Source organism: Echiichthys vipera, assembly GCF_963691815.1.
Source record: "Echiichthys vipera genome assembly, chromosome: 14".
NCBI classification, from domain to species: Eukaryota; Metazoa; Chordata; class Actinopteri; order Perciformes; family Trachinidae; genus Echiichthys; species Echiichthys vipera.
Window position 1 is genome coordinate 21,414,375 of NC_139839.1, and position 26,259 is coordinate 21,440,633.

The 26,259-nt window shown below is 41.4% G+C and overlaps 1 protein-coding gene across 4 annotated transcripts in view; it reads left to right on the forward strand.

Annotated features, from left to right (window-relative positions):
• Positions 1–18,613, forward strand: part of abr (ABR activator of RhoGEF and GTPase) — a 135,082-nt gene extending 116,469 nt beyond the window's left edge. For 2 of the 4 annotated variants that reach the window (XM_083927027.1, XM_083927029.1), the window contains 7 exons: positions 12,257–12,316; positions 12,735–12,844; positions 12,965–13,104; positions 13,505–13,639; positions 13,745–13,850; positions 14,576–14,729; positions 17,041–18,613. In XM_083927027.1, coding sequence (XP_083783153.1) covers positions 12,257–12,316; positions 12,735–12,844; positions 12,965–13,104; positions 13,505–13,639; positions 13,745–13,850; positions 14,576–14,729; positions 17,041–17,130 — 795 coding nt within the window. In that variant the 3' untranslated portion in view covers positions 17,131–18,613. Of the gene's footprint in view, positions 1–3,188; positions 3,691–12,256; positions 12,317–12,734; positions 12,845–12,964; positions 13,105–13,504; positions 13,640–13,744; positions 13,851–14,572; positions 14,730–17,040 lie in introns of those variants that run through there. The other 2 variants (XM_083927028.1, XM_083927026.1) reach the window with 2 other exon arrangements.
• The last annotated feature ends 7,646 nt before the right edge of the window (positions 18,614–26,259 follow it).

Below are 26,259 nucleotides of genomic sequence, written 5' to 3' on the forward strand. Positions count from 1 at the left end.
TATTATCCTGATATTATTTTTACACTTAAATGTCACATACGGAGTGGATTTTTTGCTGTGCAGCCTGTGCAGAACTGCTGGAACTGTTAATGTGTGTGGCGTTAATGTGAGCCCACAGTATTCTGGGTGAACATGTCTGCATGTACAGCATATAGACATGATTTTATGCCGTAAATAGTGCATGAGCTAACACTAGACAGAGTGGAGCACGAGATACATGAATGTACAGTGTGTGTTCTTCCGGCTGGGGGAGTGCATACGTGCATGTGTGTTCACTCCCGGATTATTCTGATGTGATGTGTTGTGAAGTGTTGGACCTCTGGTTGACCCGGTAGTATGCAGTAGACGCCTCGACGTTGCCATGATAAAAAGGAACTCTTCTCTCTGGGTGTTTGTGAAATGAGCATCTTACCTTGCGGAACAAAATGATCAATCTCATGGTTGTGGGTGTAAATATATAGAGGGAAAAAAAGTTGCAGAAGAGTCTGCGCGAGTAAACGACCGGGAAAGGGAAAAGGTTTACATGACACACTACTGGAATGGGAGGGAAATGGGGTTAGCTGATGACCTTTTGATGGGGGGGGGGTTGCACTTGCACTTGTCAGTATCTTTTGACTTGAACAGAACATGAACTTGACAGGCAGAAAGCCCGCATGCATGTGCAGAGCAACGATAAAATCAGGGCTACACATGCCGGGGAAGAAAGATATGAAGATTATGTGAACTGTAGGGTCCGGCGTCACAGGAACCTCACTCATACTAGGACATACATACTCATACTGAGTCCCTGTGCAATTGGAGTTGTTCTGATATCAATACCAGTATCGGAAACGCCGCTGATGCTGCCAAATATGCTCTTATCTGTATCGGTGAGAACACAAGACTATGTACTGAATTATACTGCAATTTAGCAAAAAAGACTTTATCATAGTTCTAATGTTCTTTTAAACAATATGTCAAATAGGGCTGCAGCTAATCGTTATTTTCATTGTCAGTGATGGCAATGTTGATCAGTGTGTCCCAAAGCCCTGTACTCAAAGATATTCAGTTTACTCTCACAGAGGAGTAAATAAACCAGAAAATATTCACATTCAAGAAGCTGGAATCAGAATTTCCACGCACTCAACATTATTCATCCATTATCAAAATAGTAGGTCAATAACTCAATAGTTGACAAGTAACCAATTAATCGACTTATCACTGCATCTCTGCTGTCAAACAAGATGATAAAAGAAAATTCTGTGGCCTTTTTTGGCTGTATTTTACAAATGGTTTAACCCGACAACCACACAACGACACACAAGTTCAGGTGACGTGAAGGAGCAGCTTTCACATGTCTCTCACTCTGGAGCTCCCAGTATTGGACACCATGATTCAGAATTTTTTCCTGCTTACGTTAGTCTCTCTGATGCATGCTGTGGTAGCGGAACTCTCTGGTAACAAAATGTCTTAAACACATACTGTATATAACAGTTAACATATACACAGTTGAAATATACCCGTCTATTTCTGTGTTCCCCTTCCCTCTCATCTTACCCAAAAATAACTCCTGTCTCCCCGCAGGTTTTCTTTTTCTCCTCCCATTTCCAAAACATGGTTTTCCCAGACATTCTTTCCAAGTTGTGACGCATGGAGTGTGTACGTCTTATAGCTACGAACTGGAGTTTAAAATACTCTGTGGCGAGGGTTGGCTGAGGTCTCTTCCATACTAACCCCTCCTCCTACGTTGTTGGTCACAAAGTCAGACAAACAGGCTCACCCTTCCTATCTGTTGTCCGTTTTATCTTCACCGCAGAACACACACTTACCCACATGTTTTTACGCCACGGTATCAGACTGTCTAGTGCTATGGGGCGCCCCATGATGATGACGATGATGTTTGTTGAGGCGTATCAGAGCCTACATGGACTTAAAAATAACCACTGAATATATTCCCTTTGCACTTTTTCTGCCAGTAAGTGCTTTTAAGTTTTATAGGGAATCTAGGACAGACAAATCCTTAACTGCTCATCTAGAATATCAATAATCAATAGTCATGTTTCCTCTGTCATTACTTCTTTTGATTTAATCAATAACTGTGCTTTTACACAATCAGCAGAGAAGGATATTTTTAAGCAAAACGGTTCATTTCGGAGCTTTCACTCACTTGCCGTGCTAGTAAACAAAGCTGTATCTTAAGTAGATAATTGTTTAACATGCTCCTCGCTTCTTATCTGGACCCCTTTATGAATCACTGTACAATCATCAGGCATCCGTCTACCTACCCGTAGACAGCGCCTCTGAATCACAGCTACCATTCAACCCAGCAGACAGGCTGTCGTGCTGGTCTTTAGGTTTTAAGATGCAGTCTCGCGTCTGTAACCTTTCCCCAGCAGAATGTTTCCCCCTTCTAATTTAAATAGGATGGGACATGGTGGGTAGGCTCAGAGTTTGACAAGCATACACAGACTCCCCTGTCCATATCGATCCATTATACAGAGGAATACGCCTATTAAGAGCAGCAAGCTCCGGCTGTTCCGTTGAACTCCCAGGATGTGCGAGCGAGCATGCATGTGGAAATCAGAGAACTGTAAGAGTTCGGCGAGGAGAAGTCCTATGCACAGAAAGGCGCTGTAACAAGCACTCAGACAGAGAGGAAGATGAGGAGGAGGAGGAAAATGGGGCTCTGACATCTGACGAAGTAGAAGCTTTTAAAGCCTCCAAGATTTCCGCTGAGATGATGTTTCCCACTGTTTTAGACGTTTCATCTACAATTATTTAGCATTCACTTTAAAGTTTCACACCTTCTCTACCTCTTTCGCTTCATTGCATTCCTCTCTTTACGCACTTCCTGAGTGTGCTGACCAGCTCTGGGAAAGGTTGACAAGGGGTCAGAGCACTGAGGAGCACACAGTGCAGCATTTAGCAGTCCCTCCCTCCCTCCCTCCCTCTTTTACTCTCCCTCTCTCTGCTCATTTCTCATTGACTGTTTATTGCTCCCCCCCTTTACTCTTTGGAGGTGTGTCCATCAACATCTGGAGAAGCAGGGCCGCTCAGTGACAACGGGAGCTCATTGACTCCCCCGATCTCCCTCCTTCTTCTCCCTCTCTCTTTTTTTCTCTCTCTCTCTCTCTCTCCCTCTCCCTCCCTCTCTGCCTCGCTCGGGCGCTCTGTATCTGTGTTTGCGGTTGTGGAAGTCAGATTGCACAGCGAGGAGATGTTGGCAGCTGACTGTGGAATGAGCTCACAGAGGAATTATTATCAGGCTTATCAAGGAGACCATGGCAGCATTTTGTTCTCCTCCCTTTCATCATTCTTTCCTTTTTTGAAGTGAATTCCTGACTGACTATCAGCTTCTTCTTCTTCTATTTTTTTTTTGCTGGTGAAATCCCGGAGAGGTTCTCCAGCACCTGGTCGGGTGATCAGTGAGAGGTTACGTGGGGATCCATCCTCCCCTCTCCTTGTTGTGAGCGGCTTACTCCCTCCACCTGTGTTTTGGTGGAAGAGGCATTTAAAGGCTTTGAGATGACGGAGATTCTAGTGTCGGATGTAAATTTGAACTCTGTGTGTGAGCGTCTGGAGCAGCACTGCTGCCTGGACCAGAACCAGCACAATCTGTCCAGCCAGCCACAGACCCCTGTGCTCAAGAGACACAGCAACACCGGGGCCAAGCTATGGGGCCGCGTCCGCAGCAAGCTGCTCAGACAAAAGGTCTTTCGCTGACATACACACACACACACACACACACACACACACACTGTTTCTTCTCTGTTATCATTTGTTCTCTCCTATTTGTCATTGTGTCACTTCCATCTGTTTGCGGTGCCTCTCTTCTATGCTCAGTGTATCCCTCTCCATGTGCGTGCGCTCTCTCCCCGGGTGTCTTTCTTTCAGCGCAGAGTTGACCATTGTTCTTATCTGATGGCTCTATTGACTGCAGTAGAGGCAGTGATGTAGTGCCGAATTAAAAGGTGGCTAAACTGTGACCTGCCGTAGCATGAGCCACAGTAAACACAAAATAATATCTTTTTTTTTAGAAAAGGAAACTGATCTTATGTTAACTCACATCTATTTGATGCTATGCATGCTGTAAATATGTTTGTCCACTCAGAAAAGTGGTAGGTACACCACAAGCAATTGTTCCTGATCATGTTTTGATCAAAAGCATGTCATTACCAGTCACTCTAGAAACCACTGCTTTGATTGATGAGTTTAACAAGAAATCACCATTTCCTCCCTATTGTCTCATTCCTGCCACTTTGTATTTCATCCTCTCTACATCCGACAGTCTCTGTTGTCCTCATAACAAACTAATCATGGAATTTCCAACATGTTCAGTATCCAGTATCAGTTTAGCTCCTCCTGCTGGTCATTCTAAGTGTTGTCCTCCTCCGGCTGAGCTGAGCTGATCTGATGCCCCTTTGGCATTTCAAGCCCAGATTCCACTAATTAACTGTCACATTATCCCAAATAACCTTGAAACATGCGTCTAGCCTATTTTCATCAGTTTTTTAAAATACAATTAGCATTGCAAGGAAGCTGCTTGATTAAACTTTTTTAACTGTCATTATCATCAGTTTCTCCACAGTCTTTTGACACTCGTAAACTATTGCCATATCATTGTGTTTATGTATGAATTTTAAAGAGTGATGAAAAAAAATGAGGGTCAGAGAGGCATGTTTGTCTTTCCTCATTCACTTGAACTTTAGAACAAAGTAAGATGGCTGTATGTGCTATTACAGGACTGAGGTTCATTCAGAAAGGGCAGCTGTTGTCATTTGGTTAAAGGATTCAGGTTGGACTGAAGGGCCCTTGTGTTGAGAGATCTGTTACCCAGTTAAGATGGCTACACACACACAGTTTAAATGCAGGTTCTGGATTGTGACTCATGTCTGGGAGCAGGAAAAGGGCTTTTTTCTTTTGCTCCAGATGCTTTGTGTATGTGAAAAATAGAGCATGTGAGCCTGTTGTGGTTCTATGCATAGCTCTGCACACGCAGCTAAAACCATGACTCATTTTTTTTATTACGCTATGTTTGCACATGTTTATTCAGCAGTTCCTCATCTTCATCATGAATGCACCGCCAGCATTTTAAGCTGTAATTTGTGTGCATAATAAACCAGTTCAGGGCTAATAACCCAAATTGAGAGTTGGCCTGACCTTTGCTTCAGTGCTTTCCATTATTCAACAGAGGCCCAAGGAAGGCTGACCACTAGTTTTACTGAGCGGGATGAAACAGGGATTACATATTAAGCCCAGACTTTACTGCCCTGACCCGCAAGTCCAGTATTGATCCATTCTTCTCTCTGCACACACGTCTCCATGTCTTAATGCCAAATAACGGGATCATGGCATGTCATTGCTGTCCACATCTGTCAACTTTGCAGTTAGCTGCATGTGATCCTGCCCCCCGACTCTCACCCTGGGCAGAAATCTCCTTTCACCAAACTGCTCTGTGAAGTCCCTTTCATTCATATTCAATGAGGCTTTGAATGGCAGGTTTTATGAGTAAACTTTTTTTTCTGCACTCACTTGCCTTTTGATCCTATCAGCTCTTCTACAATTCCCCCTTTCTTTTCGCCACATCCTGAATTCTGCCTCTAACTCTTCATATGATGGAGTGTGAGAGGTGAAAACTTTAAATTATCCACCACCATCATCTGAAACAGTAACATGACAGGCTGCCTGCGGGTATTTCATTTGAAAATGTTAAAATCTGAAGTCTAAAAAGTAAAAAAATAAATAATTAAACTCCTGTTTTGGTATTTAGACAGGACAAGGTTAATGCATAGTTTTTCATTACTCTATGTTCTATTCTGCTGTCATTATCCTGATAATATAATCAGTAATGTTCAAGTCAAAATTATGTTTTTGTTTTTTATTTAAATTGTATTCAAAATATAGAATGTAAATTTCTAAAAAAAAAAACATGCACGTACCCATTATGACGAAGAGCGACTTCCAGTGTTTTCAAATAATTACTGAAGGGGGGCAGGGAAAGCGCACTGTTGGGCATATTGCTTTTTCTGTTTGTGTGCCTCTGTGGCATGCATGGTGTTATTTACAGGGTGTTGAGAGGAATGTGGATGTTGGAGGATGCGTGAGGGTATGGCAGTACACTTGGGAATTGTCCTCACTCTTTCAGCCTAAAGCAGCCCCTAATTAAGACACGGTGTGGGGAGATGGGGAGCTGGCTGGGAACACTAATTAGACTAGAACCAGACATAATGTATCATAAGTGTCCCTGCAAAAGAACAAACGATGAATAAGGTGTTACTCAGTTGTACTTCATGTTCTTTTGGCTGATGACCTGTTTGTTGTGCAGGTTCGCTTTTATTTTATTTTCTTCTTCTTCTGTGGAGTTAAAGCCTGCTTAGTGGCGTAACAATGGAGCTGTCGTGTCGGCTTAGCCATGGAAGAGAGTCAGATCCAACCATTATCATCCTTCCTCCGCCTAACTCATCCCACCCCTCACCCCCGCTGCATTTTAGCCCACATACGAAATTATGCTCTTCCATTTGAGTATGTTGATTAGTGCAGATGAGATATTAGGGTTTCATCCCTCCAGCCAGTCCCCTAATGGCCTTTTATATAGGCCACATAAATCTCTGTCTGTCCCCACCGGGGGGCATAGCCCTTTATTGGCCCCAATCCATCCCTGCGTGCAGGATCTTTGATTGGTTAATGAGCTCCAGGAGGGGAGCGGCAGGTCAGTAAAGCATTCTCTAGTTGAAACCCACAATGACCCCCTCTTGGATGAGTCCAGCCTCATCGTTACTGGCCGTATGCAGGGTGGTTTTAATCTGAGCAGATTGACAACAGGGCGTTAATCATCCAATTAGCTGGTGAGAGTGAGAGATGTGGGCTTCTGGTATGTTCATCACATTCTTGAACAGCGGTCTGGGCCTTGCTAATGACAGGAACGTTGTTAGCGCACACAGAGGACTACTCGGGCTTACCACATGCATTCAGGGAATTTGATACATTTATCAGAAAGCAGTCAGTTTTTCCCTGGTTTGTTTCAGTCGATGTTGGTTTTCAGCAGTTTTCTGAAAGTTCTCTTCTCAGCTTTAATTAACAAACCAAGAAGAAGTTGAATTCTTTTTTTAGCTCATTCCAGCTTGGTAATCAAAACTGTTTCCGAAAAGTCGGTGAAGTTTAGATCAGAACTGAAGCGAGACCCCTCTGTTCCTCACACTGGCACCTGACACATCAAACTTCCTCCGTTGTCGACTCCATAGAGTACATTCTGGTGCATTCTGTCACAAAAACCTAAATAGAAAGGTAATGAGCTTGCCCACCACTACGTAATGTCTTCATAAGGCCGACAAGTGAGAAACACATCTGTCCCAAACAAACACGAGGGTGTGTCAAAGGACAAAAATGTGACTTAGATCCCAGTCTCTTCATGGCACATGAGACTTTTGTCACTGCTGCACAAGATTAAATCAGAAATGTGGTGGTTAGTCCGTATGACAGTGGAACAACGCAGTGTTTGCATCTGTGACTTCACCATTTGGGTTTTCTATAATAGCTGAAGGCCAGGAATGGGAACTGTCAGTTATTAGTTGCATAAATTAAGAGGAAGTCCTGATGAAAATAGTGTTTTAAGAAAAAGCCATGAAAGCACTACTGAATGATTGATGCTTGTGTTCAACTCAAATACCGAGCGTTAAAAGCGTATTTCACTCTTTCTTTGCTCGTTAGTGTAGAATAACTTCACATTCTGTGTGCAGGCTGCAGGCAGGGTCATGTTGCATAAGAGGAGTACGCATCTCTGTGTTGCTGTTTACAAGCCCTGTAAGAGAAACACACACTGCCTGTAGAGATAAAAGACTACTCTGCAAATCACAACCCTCTGCCGGCTGAAAACCCCACTGATTGGCTCAAAAAAGGAAGTGAGGGAGGAAGGCAACATGGCAACCGAGTCAAAGATCTCACATGGCCGTGGTGACATCAGCAGCTGTTGAGAAAAGAGACTCGCCGTCACTGATGCACATATAAACATTATGTGGTTCATTTGTCTAAAAATAGTTATGCTGCTCTAGAACAAATATACTGCAGCGTGATATGTTAGCTGGGGGGGAAAGGTTCAATCATTGCACAAACACTTCTTGTAATCCTGCTCAAAAGCAGGGAGCCGTGCAGTTTGAGTTACGTTCTAATTAAAGGACTAATAAAAAGCTTTCGGCGGCTGAATGAATATTTAATCAGCCAGAGAGCAGCAACGTGAAAAAACTGCAATGAAACACAAAGGAGAAATTAAACAGAAATTCATTAATTTAGCATATCAAAAGATCAAGCTGTGTTTTGAATATTGTCACCAGCATGGATTAGCTCTCCAGCACAGCAACAATGGACTAATTAAGTGTGTTGGGATTTTATTATTAAAGGCTTTAAACAGCATTTCAGTCACTGACCGTTTCTTTTGTTGTTCAGAACACACTTTTATGTCTTCGATCTACATAATCAGCACTGGTTTTTAAAGAAATATATATTCGTACGCATGCAGGACAAACAAATATCCAAATCATGCACGTAACAGCAGTCCAATGATCTAGGTAAATAAAAAAATCTATGGAACAGGATTTTAAAATGTGTCACTGGTGGGTTAATTTAAAATCAAAATGAAGACATGCAGGATTTATACTCTAATAGGGCATATACAGTCTAGCAGATGATTCCCAGATGAAATTCCAAAATGTATAAAAACACTTTTTGTTAACACATTGCATGTGTCCATTACTTGCTTGTCAGTAAAGAATGCTCTCTGGGCTAATATTCTGATGGATGGATCATACCACTGATGTTCATATCTGACCCTCTGCATGGTTCTTACATGGCCACTTGGCCAAACTGTACATGTGCTCTGTCTCGGACAAATCTAGATGTGGATCTCGAGCTGCATGTGCAGAGCAGCGTCTCTGGTCTCGGTTTTGTGGGAAGTGTACACAGCTTCCAGAGGGGTGCAGACCTCTGACTGCCCTGCTGCGTCAGTCTGTTGTTGCTGTCAGTCTGGTACAGGCTGCAGGAGCATGGCTCATATGTCACATTTGGTGAAGGAGGGCAGGATTATGTTTCCAGATTTGGCCGAGGCGGACCTTCGACCACGGGGGGGGCTGGGGGGTGCCTCAGCCAGTTCCCGTAGTGTAGTGGTTATCACGTTCGCCTAACACGCGAAAGGTCCTCGGTTCGAGACCGGGCGGGAACAGCATTTTTGGGCCTAAAGGAAGCAGGTGGTGTATATCTTTTTAAGCAGAATTAATCCAGGAACAGGTGTAGCTGTTGTTGAGTGTGAACAATGTTCTTCTAAGTTGTATGCAGAGATTTGATGGTTAATTAAAAAAGCCAAACTGGTTACTAATATCCATATCTCTGATAAGTAGAATCAGCAGTGCATTAAGCCTTTTTTGAGTGATTATTATGAGAGTACTCCATGTCAAGCCTCCAGTTTTGGTAACGCTTTAAAAGCACTGACACCCAAAACCCTTTTTCAGCCCAAAGGCTTTATCACCACATATCACTCTGTGAATCATTATAGAGAGAACTGCACTGACTTCCTGCACTGCCTATAAGAAAGTCAGACCATGTGGCAGCTGAACAGCATGACTTATCTTATCTGCTTTGTTCTGTCCCTGCAGATCAGTGGGGCAGAGTACAGGCTGTATATCCTGGCTCCTGTCTGCTTCTTCATTTGAAGTTAAGACATGGTCATGATATATCCCCTCCTGCTTAACCGACAGAGGGTCCAACAACAGGCAGGAAAAGATACCAAAATCAACCATGAATTTTCTAACGGGCCACACGCCTCCTGTTGCATCCAGATGCTCAAACACACCGAAAACCGATAAGATGAGAATGTGTGTGAGCATACAGGAGTCTGGTTTAGTGGGACATACACAGGGTTCAGAAAAGTAATTCGGCCCCACAGTCACCAGCTGAGCCCCAAACCTGGCACACACCCAGAGACATAAAGTATGAGCTGCTTTCAGAACTATGAGTGTCCATATAACCAAGCACCATGCTGGTTGAATTGGTCTGTCCTCCACACACACACACACACACACACACACATTTATTGCATTCTATATAAGGAACATACTTTAAGTGCATACAAATCAGTTGTGTACAACGGTCCACTGGATCTGAAGTATTTCTGTGTTTTGCTCCGGGCTGCAGTCCGTTCTGACCTCTCAGTCATAAATATGCCTCACAGTTTTCACGGTCCTACAAAGAGAGCTTTGCTACTGGAGCGATGCGATCTTAATCAGAGCCATATTAGCCTGAGGATGTCTGTAAGACAAACCACGGGACACTTTCTGACTTTTATCTTTTCCTAGACATGCGCAGCGTGAAGGCACACATATCGACTGTACTATCCACTATAGTAAAATGCTCATATGTTCACAATCCTCTTTAAGCATTCCTATGAGCGGAAATCAGTCATTGCACTTTTGCTCTTTTTGGAGTGAGATGAAAGGGACTAAATCTATGCTGGTTTGCTTTGCACTGGTCTTTAAAAGAAAAAAAAAAAGGCTTAAAATACAAATAAGTAGAGAAGTGATATCCTTAATAGTCTTGTGGTATATCTTATTTCTGTTCATTCCTTAATGTCCACCATTTGCTCTACTTGCTGCCCTCTTCCTGTTCCCTAGCTGAGCTGTCACTCAGGATAAAACCCTTAAATCCTCTTGTCGACTGATAAGTCACAATTCATTTCCAAGAAAGCTGTCTCTTGTCATGCAACCCTTCTCCTGACATTTTGTTCCTAGTTCTGAATGGAATATTCAGTCAGTCTGAGTTCGGCTGAGGCCTCTTTAGCCCAACTCTTTGCAGTCTTCCCATTAAACCAACTCATTCCCCATTAAAGGAAAAAGTCTGTTTTAATATAAAAAAGAGGCCAGTTGAGGATATCGTTTCAAGTGGGGTCAATAAGTGTAACCACTGCCTGCAAATGCTCCTCTTTGTTTTTACAACCCTATTGCAGTGCATTAATTTTTAATCGGGTTATTTTAGAAATTAGCAGAGGGTAATTGGTAGGAAATAGGTGGGAGGAACAGTTTTTGCTTTTTCAGCGAGTCTACTTCGAGGGGTCCTGGCTCTTCGCCCAGTTCTCTTCTTGGCAGTAGCTGTGTAAGGACCCAGTTGCGGTGATTACCTGTCCCTCGTCTCAAACCCAAACCCTGCTGGGAAAAACAGGCTTTAACGATAATAGGAATGCGTGAAACCGATGCCAAATGGCCTTTTTATGAGGTAATGAAATACTCTCACTGAGAAGTTTTAATGGTTGCAGCCTAATGCTGACAATAAGAGAAGTGTGCTGCCCTTGTGCTCAGCCAACAATCATTATTGTTGAGTTGAGCACATCACTATGTAGGGTTGTAATGACATAACTGTGGAGTGCAAACTGCCTATAAAAAAGGCATTAGCTATTGTGGCCTCACACAGTGGGCACACACTTAAAACAACAGGCTGCCGTCTATCATGACATCAGAGGGCATCGTGGGACGTGTGTGACTGAGAATGTGTGCGGTGAAGAGGCCAAGTGTCTGAGCCGATCTGGAGCCCTTGTTGGGACCCCCAAGAGGCATCAGAAGGTATATGTGGGAAAAAATAAGCGGTATCTTTCTCTCCCAAAGTAGACTTAGTGACTATGTTGTTGTAAAGCAGCAGCACCTGGGCACAGGCCACAATGACAACCTGACTTTGATCTGGTTAGACAAATGGAGCAGCTTAAAGGTGAACTCTGGACTCAGTGATTAATCACAGTTTCAAAGGGCTTCCCCTCAGCTTCTGCTCACCTTTAAACTTTGTCAGTGGCCGCTCTTCTTGTTTCAAAATTTACACAAGCGATCGTCAGATTGTGTGTCTCTCTATTATTTGTCGAAGCTGGCAGCCAGTTCCCGTAGTGTAGTGGTTATCACGTTCGCCTAACACGCGAAAGGTCCCCGGTTCGAGACCGGGCGGGAACAGTTTTTTGTCATTCTCCACTAAAAAAACAGGTGGTGTGTTGTTTTTATCCTTCCAAATAAGCTCAGATGACAACTAGTCTGTGTGGAAAGAAGATAGAAGCTGACTTCCCTTTTTGTTTTAACAGAACAGTTATTCCCCACGATTTATGTAGGTAAAGCTTTTTGTGGACTCCATTGTGTGATAGAAATGCTCAGAAAAAAACGTGTTATGCTTGAAATCAAGCAACCCCGTATGAATGAAGTCCGGTGTCTTTATTCGGTCAAAATCTTTTCACTTAATGTCTCTCTGTCTCTGTCTCTTTCAGCTGGATCCTCAGACAGTGCAGTCCAAGAACTGGCACATGGACGTCATAGAGATGAACGGGGTAAGACACACAGTTTCAACTCTATCTTACATTATGACATATCAGTCAATACTGTAATGAGATGTGTTGCGTTTGGCAAAGGCAATAAAAGTTTTTCTGACAGTCTGACATCAGTGTTTTTATTCAGCGGTCGGTATCTTAACAGCACTGTATCCTCCTGCAGGAAGTCAAAGTGAGATTAAGGATATGTGTTGGTGTCCTCAAAAGCACACAAATAAATATATACATATATTATGTCTGGTTGTAATGTAAATAAAATCCACATGTTTAGCTTGAAGATGTTGGATGTTTAATTTCAATGTCAAAACCTCTAAATCTCATTGCAAACAAAGACATGGTTCCTGATGTTCCCAAAGATCAGAAGTGGCTTCTCAGAGCAGTGCAGTTTACTTCAGCTGTGTTATTTGTTCATCGTCAGATCAAAGTGGAATTCTCCATGAAGTTTACAAGTCGGGACCTCAGCTTGAAGAGAACGCCGTCCAAAAAACAGAGTGGGGTGTTTGGAGTCAAAATCAATGTGGTGACAAAGTAAGTGTGTTTTTCTGAGGTCAAACCCAGATGTTACCTCACAGCTAAACTTCCCTTAAAAAAAAAAAAAGAAGCCACCTTGCCCCTTTAAACACATTCATTGTTGTAAACTCTCCACAGGCGCGAGCGCTCCAAGGTGCCTTACATTGTCCGTCAGTGCATTGAGGAAGTGGAGAAGAGGGGGATTGACGAAGTTGGAATCTACAGGATCTCAGGGGTGGCCACTGATATCCAGGCCCTCAAATTAGCATTCGACACCAGTAAGACTGCCCGTCTCTCTGCCTGACGCTGTTTTCATCCCATCAGCTTACAGGGAACTTACGATGATTCACTGATGAGATTTTGCTCTTTAATACGTTTTTGATTTCTGCTTTATATAACATAATCTCTTACTACTCCATAGAAATGTTAAAATAAATGCTGTTTGCTCTCCAGTTAAGATGATGGGATGAAAATAGTGTCAGAAATAATGTTTCCTGTCAAATTATATAATACCATGACATCATCAAGGCTATGTGTTTGGAAGAGTCTCTCAGTGTGGACGAAACAGAGCATAGCCTGGTATCACCTTTCATTTCAGTGTGTTATTGACAGCTGAGTTAGTGTTCGCCTGTAATAATGTTCACTTTCTAATCGCCCTTTGTTTGTGTCTGACCGTAGATACCAAAGATATCCTGATGATGCTGAGCGACATGGATATCAATGCCATCGCAGGGACACTGAAGCTGTACTTCAGGGAGCTGCCAGAGCCTTTGCTCACCGACCGCCTCTACCCCGCCTTCATGGAGGGCATAGGTGCGGCCTTTAGTCCTGGAAGTGTGCCGGAAGAGATGAGAGCTAAAGTTTAAAAAGCTTGTCTTGTCATATTCGAATCTGACATCTTCTCCCTCTCCTCTGCAGCGCTGTCAGACCCAGCAGCCAAGGAGAACTGCATGATGCACCTCCTGCGCTCCCTGCCCGACCCCAACCTCATGACCTTCCTCACTCTGCTGGAGCACCTCAAACGGTATACACACACACACACACACACACACACAATAACTCTCAGACATACACAAACACACGTACTGATCACAGTTAGGCCACCTGTCAGTAGATTAGTAACCATATCTTTTGGGATAATCAGGAAAGTTAAGGCCCTTTGTCTCCCCACCCTTTATCATTCTTGAATCTATCTTAACTTCTCATTGTCTTAAGAGTTCATTCATTATATTCCTTCACTCAAATCTTTGCAGCTCATCAATATATTAATGTTCTCCAAATATGTGCTCTTATATCCAAGATACAAGTAGTAGAGGGACATTTTTTTAGACTCAGGCCGTCATCTAATCTGCATTTTCCCGAGCATCGCAGAGGCATATTTTCACACATGCATTAAATGAAGAGATGTCACTGGGGGATTTGGGAGTATAGTACTTTGCTCCGCAGCAGTGCCACCTCTCCAGCTACCAGTCCATGCTGCGTTCTTGGCCTGTATAGGGTCTTGAACCAGCGCCCCTCTTGTTCCCAGGCCGAGTCCCCATGGACTGAGCAACTGCAGCCCCAATCGAAAGCTCTTTTGGACCATTAAGAAATGAAATAGAAGCCATTCATTGAAAATGTTCAATGTACAACCCCAGTACTCTTCTTGTTGTGCACTGTGCACTTCCTGTCTACATTTATAATGACTGCCTTTAACAACAGTGCACCCCTGACTGTCTTTTCCTTGTGTTTACCTCGTTTTCCCAGTAGGGTGGCTGAGAAGGAACCCATAAATAAGATGTCCCTCCATAACCTGGCCACTGTGTTTGGCCCCACCCTGCTCAGGCCCTCAGAGGCAGAGATTGCGAAGGCACAACACATCACCTCTGCCTCTGACATCTGGTCACATGACGTGATGGCGCAGGTACCTACACACCTTTGAATTGGGGTGCTGACTTAAGACCAATACCTGTGGATGTATGTTATATAGATGTTCATCTATTTATATATAGAATTGTAGCAAAGCTGTAGTGTTTTGACAGTACACATTTAAAAACACAGATATATTTACAACTGAATGACTCTTTGGTGCCGTCTGTCTCCTTGGCTTTCATTCTATAATTGGTAGAAAGTTTGTAAGCATCCCTCTGTGACCGTAACAAAAGTGTGTACATGCAGATGTCGCAGCACATGTTTTTTTCAGATGAATTTTACTCCCACGTCGTTAAGTGACCCATGTCACTGCGGTCTATTCTCCCAGCTGTATTTAGGCTGCAGGCCATCTATTCATCTCTACTGTGAGATGAGTTTCCTGTGCACAAATATCTTCCATGGCAGAATAAACAACATCTAGAGTAAATCATCATAAATGGGGCAGCATCCACATGCAGGAGGTCCCATCTGACCATTACTGTGAAGCTGAGTTGAGCTGCTTGTATTTGGGGCTTTCTTAAATTCTAAATGTTTATTGTATAAGTATACAAAATGTCAAACACCAAAGAAAGATGGTTCAGCTGCTGTTTCCTGAACATAATCTCATATTCACATGATGGATTCTACTCATTTTTATAAAAGCACCATCTAGCAATGACAAAGAGAGTCCTGGAGATGTTTTAGAGAATACGATGTGATCCACTGAATCACAAAGTACACTTTTCAGGAGTAGTAAAATATGTTCTGTAAATTCAATTACTCGCTAGATGCTGTTTTTTCTGGTAAACTGATAGCAGCATCAAACAAACAGTAAATCAAATTAAATTGTCCAGACATATACCCATCTGATGAGACTGATTAAAGGGGGGCCTTAAGGGATATTTGTGGACCAGTAAAGGGAGGAATATTAGAAAGCAGATTTTCCAGAAGTACAAAAAAAAATAGTGTTCACATCTGAGTTTGATTGAAAATTGTATTTAAACAGGGAAGGTCATTGAGAGCACACTCTCTTTCACAAGGACACCCTGACTACAATACAGAAGCACACAGAAGTTTCAATATACATCAACCAATTATACAACAAACAGACCAAGAACATCGACACGACAAACAAAGGTTCAAAGCAAACACATGCATTCACACTGCTGTATGTAAGTCAAAAGGGAGTCACTTGATTAAGGGGATAAGCGTGACTAATTTTCCACGCTTCTGCAGGTCGTTCCACTTGTGTGGAACATAGTATTTACTCTCGGTATTTACTTGATGGTTTTCAAGGACCAAATAGTTTTAAAAAAAGACAGGTAGTTTGCCAAGATGTGCTTTGTGAATACAGAACCGTTCTCTTGTCACTGTCACTGCACAGGTAGGAGAGTGCTTATAAATGAAATCCCCATAGTTCCTAACAGATAAAAGGTTGACCAAACACTTCTGCAGTTCTGGGTAATGAATGTTTATTTCTGTTTAAAAATGTTATAGTTTTGCTTTGAAGGACTTAGCTCAATAATATGTTTTTTGAAGAACAGCTTGATAAACCAAGGTATTTATAAGAGGATACTCAGTTGGTTTCATATTTTTCATTTGGTGTCCCATTAAGAGTAGCAATATCAATATTCACTTCAGTGGAACTGGTTGTCAGTATTCTAGAGAACAGCATGCATTTTGTTTTTCAGTCAAAAAATGAGTTGTCCAGCGCAGAAATCAAAATGCAAGTTTTGTTGTTTATAAAATGGTGTCATCCGCGTACAGATGAATTGTACTGTTTTTAGCTCTGTTTACAGACTACCAGAACTTGTCCTACATTCTAAATCAGTCAATCAATCTTCTTTTTTTTACCAGATTATTAATACATTGAGGTCAGGAATATGTATTTTAAAGACACTGAGTCAAACATGAACTTCACACAAATATCAAGTTGCAACGAACAAAGGCAAAAAATAAGCTTCCGAGAAATGATAGAGCAACGAAAGACTTCCTACACCTGCTTAAAAATGAACTAAAAATGAAATAGTTCTTAGCAGTCTAACAAAAAATCCATAAACATCATTTAACATTCCCCAAAAGAGAGCAAAGCCGTTCAGTTTCAACCCATTCTGTAGTGATTTAGAAAAGCATGAAAAAAATGTGTCCTTAGATAAAAAGATGTACCAATGAAACGTGTGCTCGTTCATAAAAATGTGAAACGTATTAATGTGAAGCAGTTTTTTAGATTTGTGATAGTCGTTAGATTGAGTAGACATCGACAACCGTGATAATATGGATTCGTTTGGGATGAATTCAATGAAACTTGTGCTCTCTCTTCTTAGGTCCAGGTGCTGCTGTATTACCTGCAGCATCCTCCCATCTCCTTTGCCGAACTGAAGCGCAACACGCTCTACTTTTCCACTGACGTTTAGTCACACCCACCTCCCTCAGGGCGCCATCTGCTGAGGAGAGAGTGAGAGACAAACCGTGGTCCTCGCCACTCGGTCCTGCTGCCTCACCTCTCCTCCCAGCAGGCAGCTCATCTCGACTGTACAGCCCCTCCCCACCCCACACACACACACACACACATCCTTCCTGTCTACACCCCCAAAAACACCACCTCACCCTCCCTCCCCCGTCCTGAAAAGAGATGGAGTCGAGCACGTAGGGAGGTGGTGAAGAAGATTTCCTGGTCGTCTAGTAGTCACGTCATGTCATATTTGTAATGTGAGGAGAGCAGAGCCGCCCTGCGACAAGACGACAAGGCGTTCTGGGACCACCGTGGGAAAGATGGAGGGGGTGGAGGCCACAGCACGGTGTGGTTCCACAGCATGACACCCGCGTTTGACGCAGTGTCATCTAGTGAGCCCTTTCCAGGCGCTGGTTTGATGATCTCATAAACCAGTCGACTCAGCCTCCTGCTTCTTTTTCCTGATCAGAGGCATTCCAGAAAAATGGCATTTACATGTTTAATTATGTTCAACAGCTGATTTCTTTTCTTTTTCTGTGTTTCTGGCTTTGTGCATGTGGTGGAGGAGGCCAGGGTGTGTGAGTGACGACGTGGATGTACTTGAGTGAATGTGCGTGTGTGTGTGTGTGTTTGTGTGTTTAAGGGACTATGAGAACTTGTGAGGTGTAGAAGTGGCTGGGAAGCCGTGGTAATAAATGGCCGGTGAAGTGTCTCTCTGTACTGACAAACAAGAGAGAACTGCCCTCCCCAGTGAGTCTGGCCAAATTAGCCCTATTTATTTTAAATATATATAATATGTGTGCCTGTACAGTTCTGTGCAACTAGAGAGATGCTCTTTTTTGAAGTTTATTCAGGTAGTGATGTTATCTTTAGTCTGATTTTCTCATTCACCATGTCCATGGTTGGTAAGCTGTACTGAAAAGATCAGCAGAAAGTCTGCCAATTCATGTCAGATCACTTTGTAGAAGAGAAAGGGCACTCTGTGACATGAGGGTTGTTGGGGGGGAAAACACAATGAATGGAACATTTAGCTTATTTTCTTGTTTCATTGCAAGCCTGTTCCAAGTGTCTTACTGCACCGGTGTAATCTATAGAATGGATTTGTGTAGCTGCCCTCATTGCATGTTCAGCTTGTCAATCAAACAAGGCCAGGTAACACAAAGATAGGTTGTCTCTGCAAAGCCCTCGCTAAGACCTGCAAACGCCCATCTCTGCTCTGTACAAAGCCAACCTTTCTGCTATCAAGCCTGCGACATATCTTAAAATACTGTAAGCACTGCTAGATGAGTACTATTTGATATTTTTAATATAAGATTAAAATAAAATAAAAAATGTTGCATTTTACTTCCTGAGAAAAATTTCAATATACTGTAATATTGAGGCTAAATGTCAATGTGAACTTTCCCCCCCTTTTTTTTTGTAAAATAAAAGTTACCGAAACTCTCTCACTTTGTGTCCGTCTGTGTCAGTAATACTGTCTTTGTCAGGGAATTGATCCACTTCCACATGAGCTGTTTGAGGATCAGCAAGGCCACTATTCCCGTCATCCCCATCCTGCCTATGAAAGCCCAGATTAGATGGACTATGTGACCAGAAAAGACAAGTCTTTAGCAGGCTGCTCTGCCCAAGCAAAGCTCTACCGGAGAAGCTCCTGTGCCATGCATGTTAAAGAGGCAGGGGAAAGGTGTTGTGGCTGGGCCTCAGAGCTCTACATCCCCCACCTGGCATGTCCAGTGTACCACAGAGCACAACTGTGGGCTCCAGTCGGTCTGTTCAGCTGCCTGCACGGTCTTCAAAACCCATAATGAGATGTGCCATGGTCACCATCAACTATGATGGACGAAAGAGAGAGAAGAGCTGCAACATAACATTTTCATATCGATGTATTATGAGATGATGCTGATTAAATAATAACTTTATTAAATAGCACCTTTCAAATAAAGTCACAATAAAAACAATAATGAAGCTAATGAGAACAAGATATGTGAAAGATATAAAGCCAGATAAAAATTGTGCCACATGTGCACACTACACACAACACTATACACTTCATCTATTTATAAATCGGGCAGTAAAAGTGCTCTGTATGGTAATGTGCATCTATTATGTATCATTTTCAGTCTTGGGGAACACTGCTTACAGGATATGTCAGAATTAACCTCCTTTTTATGTTTTATTCCATATATGACACATCTGAATCATTTAAAACATTATCTAAAAACTAAAGTGGTGTTGGTCATTCTGAAAGATGAAACCATATATGTATATTAAAGTTTCAGATCTTTGCATATTGCACCCTCTGCTGGTCAATTTTACAGATTGTTTCCCGTGAGAGCCAATGGAAGTTACACTCATGGTGTTGAATATTTTTGGGGGTAGAAGGACAAACCTGCTGAACAATGCATATGCAGATATGTAGCTGATCCTACCCACATGTCCTATGACACGACTGAAGGTCTTTAAGGGATCTTTCTGATAAGGTTGAAACCATCATCTTCTTCATTTCTTAGACGTGTGTGTGGTATGTGCTTGGATGAATAATAAGATGGACACAGATGCTGATTTTCAAAATAACTTTTGGCCGAGCTCTTTGACTCCCACAGTACAATAATACCATAGTCACTTCACACATATGCTCTGGCTCAGATTTGGGTCATATTACTTTGAACTGTAGGCAGTTACCAAATACGAACTACGTGACAAGTTTTGTAATTAGTTATGCAAAACATTTGATTTAAAAAATCTGAATACTTTTGGATTATTTCAAGATCATACATTATAAATATTGCATCTTAGACTAAAAAAAAGCAGCCACAATATTTTGAGTTCCACAATAAAAAAATTTTCTTTAAAACATCTCAAAACACATCCAATGTAGATAAAATGCATTTTGCAAATTCAGCACTTGGATCAAATGAGCCTTACAAGAACAGTATGGACACAAACTACAGGGGAACTGTGTGTTCAACACTGAAACTGTGTGGGATGTTGGTTCTCTTGTTGATGCTGTTTTTTAATGAAAGGCCACATGGATGTTTTTATTATTATTATTATTATTGATTTTTGCAGACCAGAACACAGAAACAGGTAAAACACATGTACAGCACATTTGCTTTAAGGTGAATAATAAAGAAAAACCCCAACATGAATCCTGCTATCCCTCCCAACAACCCACGTCAGTCACAATAACAAAATACAAGTAACCGAATAACATGTAACATAAGTAGATAAAGTAGGATAAAATGAAAAAAATTTGGAAATGTGGGAATTGCTTTTGGATAAAATATCTCATTTGAAGGTACCGAAAAAAAGTGGCTATTAGGCAGGCTGTATTTGTCTGACATAGATGCGAAGAACGCAAAAAACCCCTTCGTCATACAGGTCCTTAAGAGTTTTGAGGCCCTTATCTGACCAAGGACCGAAGCCCTTTGCGAGCCGTACTGCTTCCTAAACTGGATCCAAATTTAATGGCATTAATGACAACCGAATTGGATGAGACCTTGTGGGCAGTTATGGGGAGCTGTGAGCAGACCGTAGAGTGCAAAGAGCAGGAGGGAGATGTTATCTCAGTATGAGCCCATGGCGGACAGACGTCTGTAACTCCACCGTAGAGCCGATATAAAAGTTTATTAATGTTGCAGGCCCAGAAGTAGTATATATTTTCTGATACGGGCTGGTTTATTTTGCCAGATAAAGGCGTTAAGTTGTTGGTCTAGGTTAGTGAAGAACGATTTGTTAAGACAAATTGGGAGGTGTTGAAAAAGGCACAGAAACTTTGGTAAAAATGACCATCTTAATAAGATTAACCCGGCTTGCAAGGGACAGGGGGACGCCACCCCCATCTAGACAAGTCTGACTTGCATTTATCCAATAATGAATGGAAGTTCTTTTGAAAAAGGTCCCTGAAGAAGCTGGTGACAAACACCCCAAAATACTTGAACGCCTCGTCAGCTGTTTTAAAGGGGAATATAGATTGTGGGAGTGATCTCGCCAAGTTGTTGACAAAGAATTACTCACTAGGGGTGGAACGGTTCAAAAACATCATTGTTCACTTTTGGGTTCATATCACAGTTTCGGGGTAACGGTTTTCGGTTCGGTTCGGTTGTTTTTTTTTAAATTTCTTTTAGATTCTAAAAATACCATGTATCAGATCTGTAGCCTGATAATTAGATTATTTTTTTTATCAGATATTCTTAAGGACATGTCAAGCAATCATGCAAAAACTGATATAATGAGGCAGCTTCTTTAGGGATTACTGTAACAATCTTAAATTAAAGTGAAGTGAGATTTTGAAACTGTAGGAGAGACATTGCTGCATTTACGCATTAATATATGTAGTTGGCAAAATGGTAAACAATTGTTTGCCTTCTAGGTAAGAATATAAACACTTTTACTTTTTCAAATCTTTAAAAAAAATGAAGAAAATAGGTTTTCTTTCGCTAAAATACGCACAAACAGCGATCACTGAAATGACTGAAAAAGGCTACATCAGGGTTATTCAATTCATTTGAGGGGCCGGAAAAATATGAGCATCACATTAATGGATATTGTAAAACAATGCAGCGACATGGGAGTACATATATTGTTCTTGTATCTTTATTTTATCAATGTAAATATGAGTCATAGGCCTCAAAGTGCAACAAGCTTGTCAAAAAACAATCCTGTTAACCAGAGGTTTTCACTCAATTATTGGACTTGGAGTTTGAGGCTCTTGTCCTTTACCTGAGTATTTTATTTACATGCAACTTTATACTTCTGCTCCACTACAAATCAGTAGAAATATTCTACTTTTTACTCCACATATTTACTAACATTTACATAACTACTTACTTTAACAGGCTGACAAGTACATATGAAACATTAGTTTATTCATCAAAAACTGGACTGACTCAAATGAACGTAACATAAATACAGAGTAGCATCATTTTTCTGAAAATGCCTGATCAACTTATCCTCTTTACACACTGATAAGGGCAGGGTAAACACAGGCTTCACAGTGACAGAAACAAAAACTTCTTTCTCCTTTCTCTGGTGAACTGTCGGTTTTTCCCTTTTTACCTAGAAAAAATAGTATAAAGAAACATTGTGGTGGGGATCTAACCAAGGATTTAACCAGACAGAAACAATTGATAACAACAACAAAGCGGAGTTTAGGGAGCTGTTGCCAAGAGGATTCAGAAACCCACAAATTTATACCCCGATAGGTGTCCAATCTGATTCAGGATCAAGTGGGGGGAGGGAAGTTGTGGGGTTTGTAAATTAATAAGAGAAGGTCATCGGCATATAAGGAGAGTTTGTGGACCAGGTCAAAATGAGTGCTGCTTCAAACTCATTCTAGGTTCTAAGCCAGATGGCTAATGGCTGTGATGCTGTTTCTTTACTATATTTGTTTCTTTATTATATATATTCTATAACATATTCTGTCTATGTTGTGTTAATGGGGGAATTGTTGGGTCTATGAAAATCATAAATAAGTCATAGAGTGTGGTCTCTACCTAGTTTGTAAAGTGTCCTGAGAAAACTTTTGTTATGATTTGGCACTATAAATAAAATTGAATTGAATTGAATTAATCTGCTTCTGAGATATGAAAAAACATGTTTTGTTTCACCGCTATTCTATTTTGAAATGATTATTTAGTTGTATTTAACTACTTTCATTACTATTTGGTCAATTTGTTGTATTGTGTATCAAAAAAGAATTAAATGACACAAAAACATGCGCACGTGCATCAGTTATTATCATGGAAACAAAAATACGACCCACTGAGGTCATATAAAGTTATATAAAGGCAGCACGCCGCTGTGATTTCTCACTTTGCACTTGACACCAGTTGACCTCTTGCAAAGCCACACTGTGTAAAGTGAACTCTTTGAGTTTGAATCTACTGGAAAACAGATCTTGTTGGAAAACAAAACTAATTCATCACTATTACAAACAACACAACTACTGTGGCAAAGCAACATCCCAAAACCTGCTTATGGGAATAACCCTGCAGAGAAGATAACCTTATAATAATGTAATGGTTTTATTTCTGCTGATGCATCGATTCATCTCCTCAAAGACTTTATTAGAATAGATATCAGCGTAACCTTTTTCAGTTTAAAACAGAACAGAACACAAAATGTTATCAGGCCTGTTGGAAGAACACAGATTTGAGGAAAAGAGACTTTTATTGAAGAGCGTCAATTTTGACAGTAAAATGAGAATTTTTTGAACAGAATGTGTTCAATTTCCCGGGACAGGGCTGGAATGCCTTAACAACGAGTGTAGTGATTTGAAAACACTGCTGATTTGGTTTGAGGGCATCACATTTTTCAAATTTGACATCGAAAAAGGACTAAGAAAAACTTTGCTACTGGGCCAAATTATTATAAAATGCCCAAATATGTTTTACTTGTGCACCATGAAGTCAGTGGAATGATTAGGGGCCTACGTCAGGACATCAGGATGCACAGGTGTAATAAAACGAGTGAACATTGTTCTTGAAGCTTGACTTGTTGTAGAAACAAAGTTGCAAAGTTTATCACATGAAATGAACTTATTTTCAGATGTTCTTCCCACATTACACAGATCAATAAGAAACCTTCAACCTGAACTGTTGTGTTCAATCATCACACATTGTTTTTGACATGTTGGCATTTTCATAACATTGAAATGTTCCCATCTCTACACGTGCTGTGATATACCTCATGAGTTCTAAACTCCTAGTTTAGTCTGCACAGAGGTTACTGTGGTCACTGTGGAGAAGCTCTGTTTGATATAATCAGTGTACCCATGGTTCACTGCGCAGAATGAATGATGCATTTAGTGCAATGCGTGTTAAATAAATTGACCATTGCAAACTATGGAGAGTTTAGTCCACATAAACTCTGAAATAGAGCTACAACAATTAGTCAATAATCCATTAGTCTATCGAAGGAACTAAGCATTTTTCCATGGAACAATTGTAGAAAATACCGTTTCCAGCCTCTCAAATATGTCTATCATATTAAAGTGAATATCTTAGAGTTTTGGACTGACAAACAAGACATTAAAAAACAGCACATTGGACTTTGAGAGACTGGAATTTGGCAGATTAATCAATAATGAAAATAATATTTAGTTGCAGGCCTGCTCTGAAATTCTTACAGTAGACTGGTGCAAAAGAAATGTGTTCAGCTGTTGCCCACGTCCACAGCTGAACACATTTCTTAGCTTCCATGTCGGTACTCCTGTCTGCTTCTCCCAACTGGAAGGGACATTACATTTACTGTTATGAGAAATCCTTTGAATTTGAAGTCAAAATTTCAGTTTCTTTAACTGTATTGCCCTCAGATGGTGTAAACTCCATTATTGAACGTCCTGCAGAATCTCTTAGAACTGTCAGACTCCTTGTGTGAAAATCAGAAAGACTACAGCCAATCAGATATCGATTTATCTCTGATTCTTCACAAGAGTTTTAGATACGGTTGTCTCTCAGCTTATGTCATATTTCTGGGAATTAACAGTTAAATGTTGTTATTTTTATTTACCCTCAACGGAAAAATCTAAAAACCAGGCTCCATCTCAGGGAGGTAAGAAGGCTCCTCATGCAGGTAAAAAAGTAGTGATCAGAAATTACTGAAAAGTTACCAAAATGTCTTTTTCTGTCTAAAAATCTAAAAGTCAAATAAATACATACAGTTTACATTGATATAAACACACAGACAGCAGCAAGTGCATGACTTAAATCTTGAATTACTTGCTGAAATTGATTAATTAATCTTCTGCTGGTTGACTAATCAATTAGTTGACCAACTGTTTCAGCACTGCACTGCATACTAACAAGTGGTATCCGCTATACAACGACAAATCTTTTTTTAATGAAGTGTGATTCATTCCAAACTTGAGTTCACAGTAGAAAAAACAAACGGTGTTTCTGTCTCTCACTAGAGTCGCCGTCTCAGATGCTCCAACCGCAGAACACCGTCCAGGAAGGACTCCTTGGCAAAAAAAATAGTTTGTTCGACCCATGGTATGTTTCACAGGAGGTGTCATCATGGAAATGATTTTGATACTTTGAGAAATGTATTTTTCGTCTTGACATGGTTTATTCTATTGTTTGTTTTTCTCTAGGAGAGACAAGCAGGTCCCATCGAAGCTGTGGGGGATGAAAGTGGACAGCAGTGAGGCCCACAGTAGAGTTGAGATAATACCTCCTCCTCCTCCTCCTCCTCCTCCTCCTCCTCCTCCTCCTCCTCCTCCTCCCAACAGGAACTACAGTGTCCGTAAAAAAAATTTCAATTTGAAGTGTTAGTAAAGTATTTGGAACAATCCCTTCAGGTGATTTTTTCACAGATAAAACTCAGTCACAGTAGAATACGCAGCTGTGTTTGTCAGTAGAGTGGCCTCAGAGGCTTCATTAAAAGACACAAACACAGAAGAGTCTCTGGAGGTGCAGAGTGTTTGGCCTCTGCAGAGTTTCCCACACTGCTTCATATTACCACATGCTCACCTGTCTGGACATTATGAAAAAAAGGTGTGTATGTGTACATCACTTACATGTCCTTCAAACCGAGAAAACATTACAGACGGCGAGGATGAGCAGAAGCCAAAGGACAAGGAGGAGGCAGCCGACTGTGTGCCTGAGCTGCCTGTTCTCACCTCTTTAGGGGTCGGTTCTGTGTGTCAGACTCTGGCCAACCAGGACACGTCCTCCAACAGGTCGGTCCACAACTAAAACCACATTTCCTTTATTCAGCTCCACAAAAATAACAAGAGTAGGGCAGAACCAACAGAAATGTGGCTGTAGTCAAGCAGGTGTTGTGTCAAATGCTGGCACGTTTATTGACCGTGTGTCTATGTCCCCCTTTCATTCTGTAGTGCCAAAACGGGTCACGTCCATCAAATCAATGTCATGCCCGTCACCCGCTCCCAGAGCCTCGGAGGGCAGCAGGGCTGACTTCGGTGAGTACATCTGCCAAAGAAATGACGGACAAAGCTGTTGATTTGTTTTTAAATCCCATAAAGTAAGCATTCATTTCCCAGAATGAAGTGCAACAAGTGATGTGGAAAAATCAGCCGATTAATGATCTTACAGAGACATCATGTCAAAATACATTGAGTTTTTAA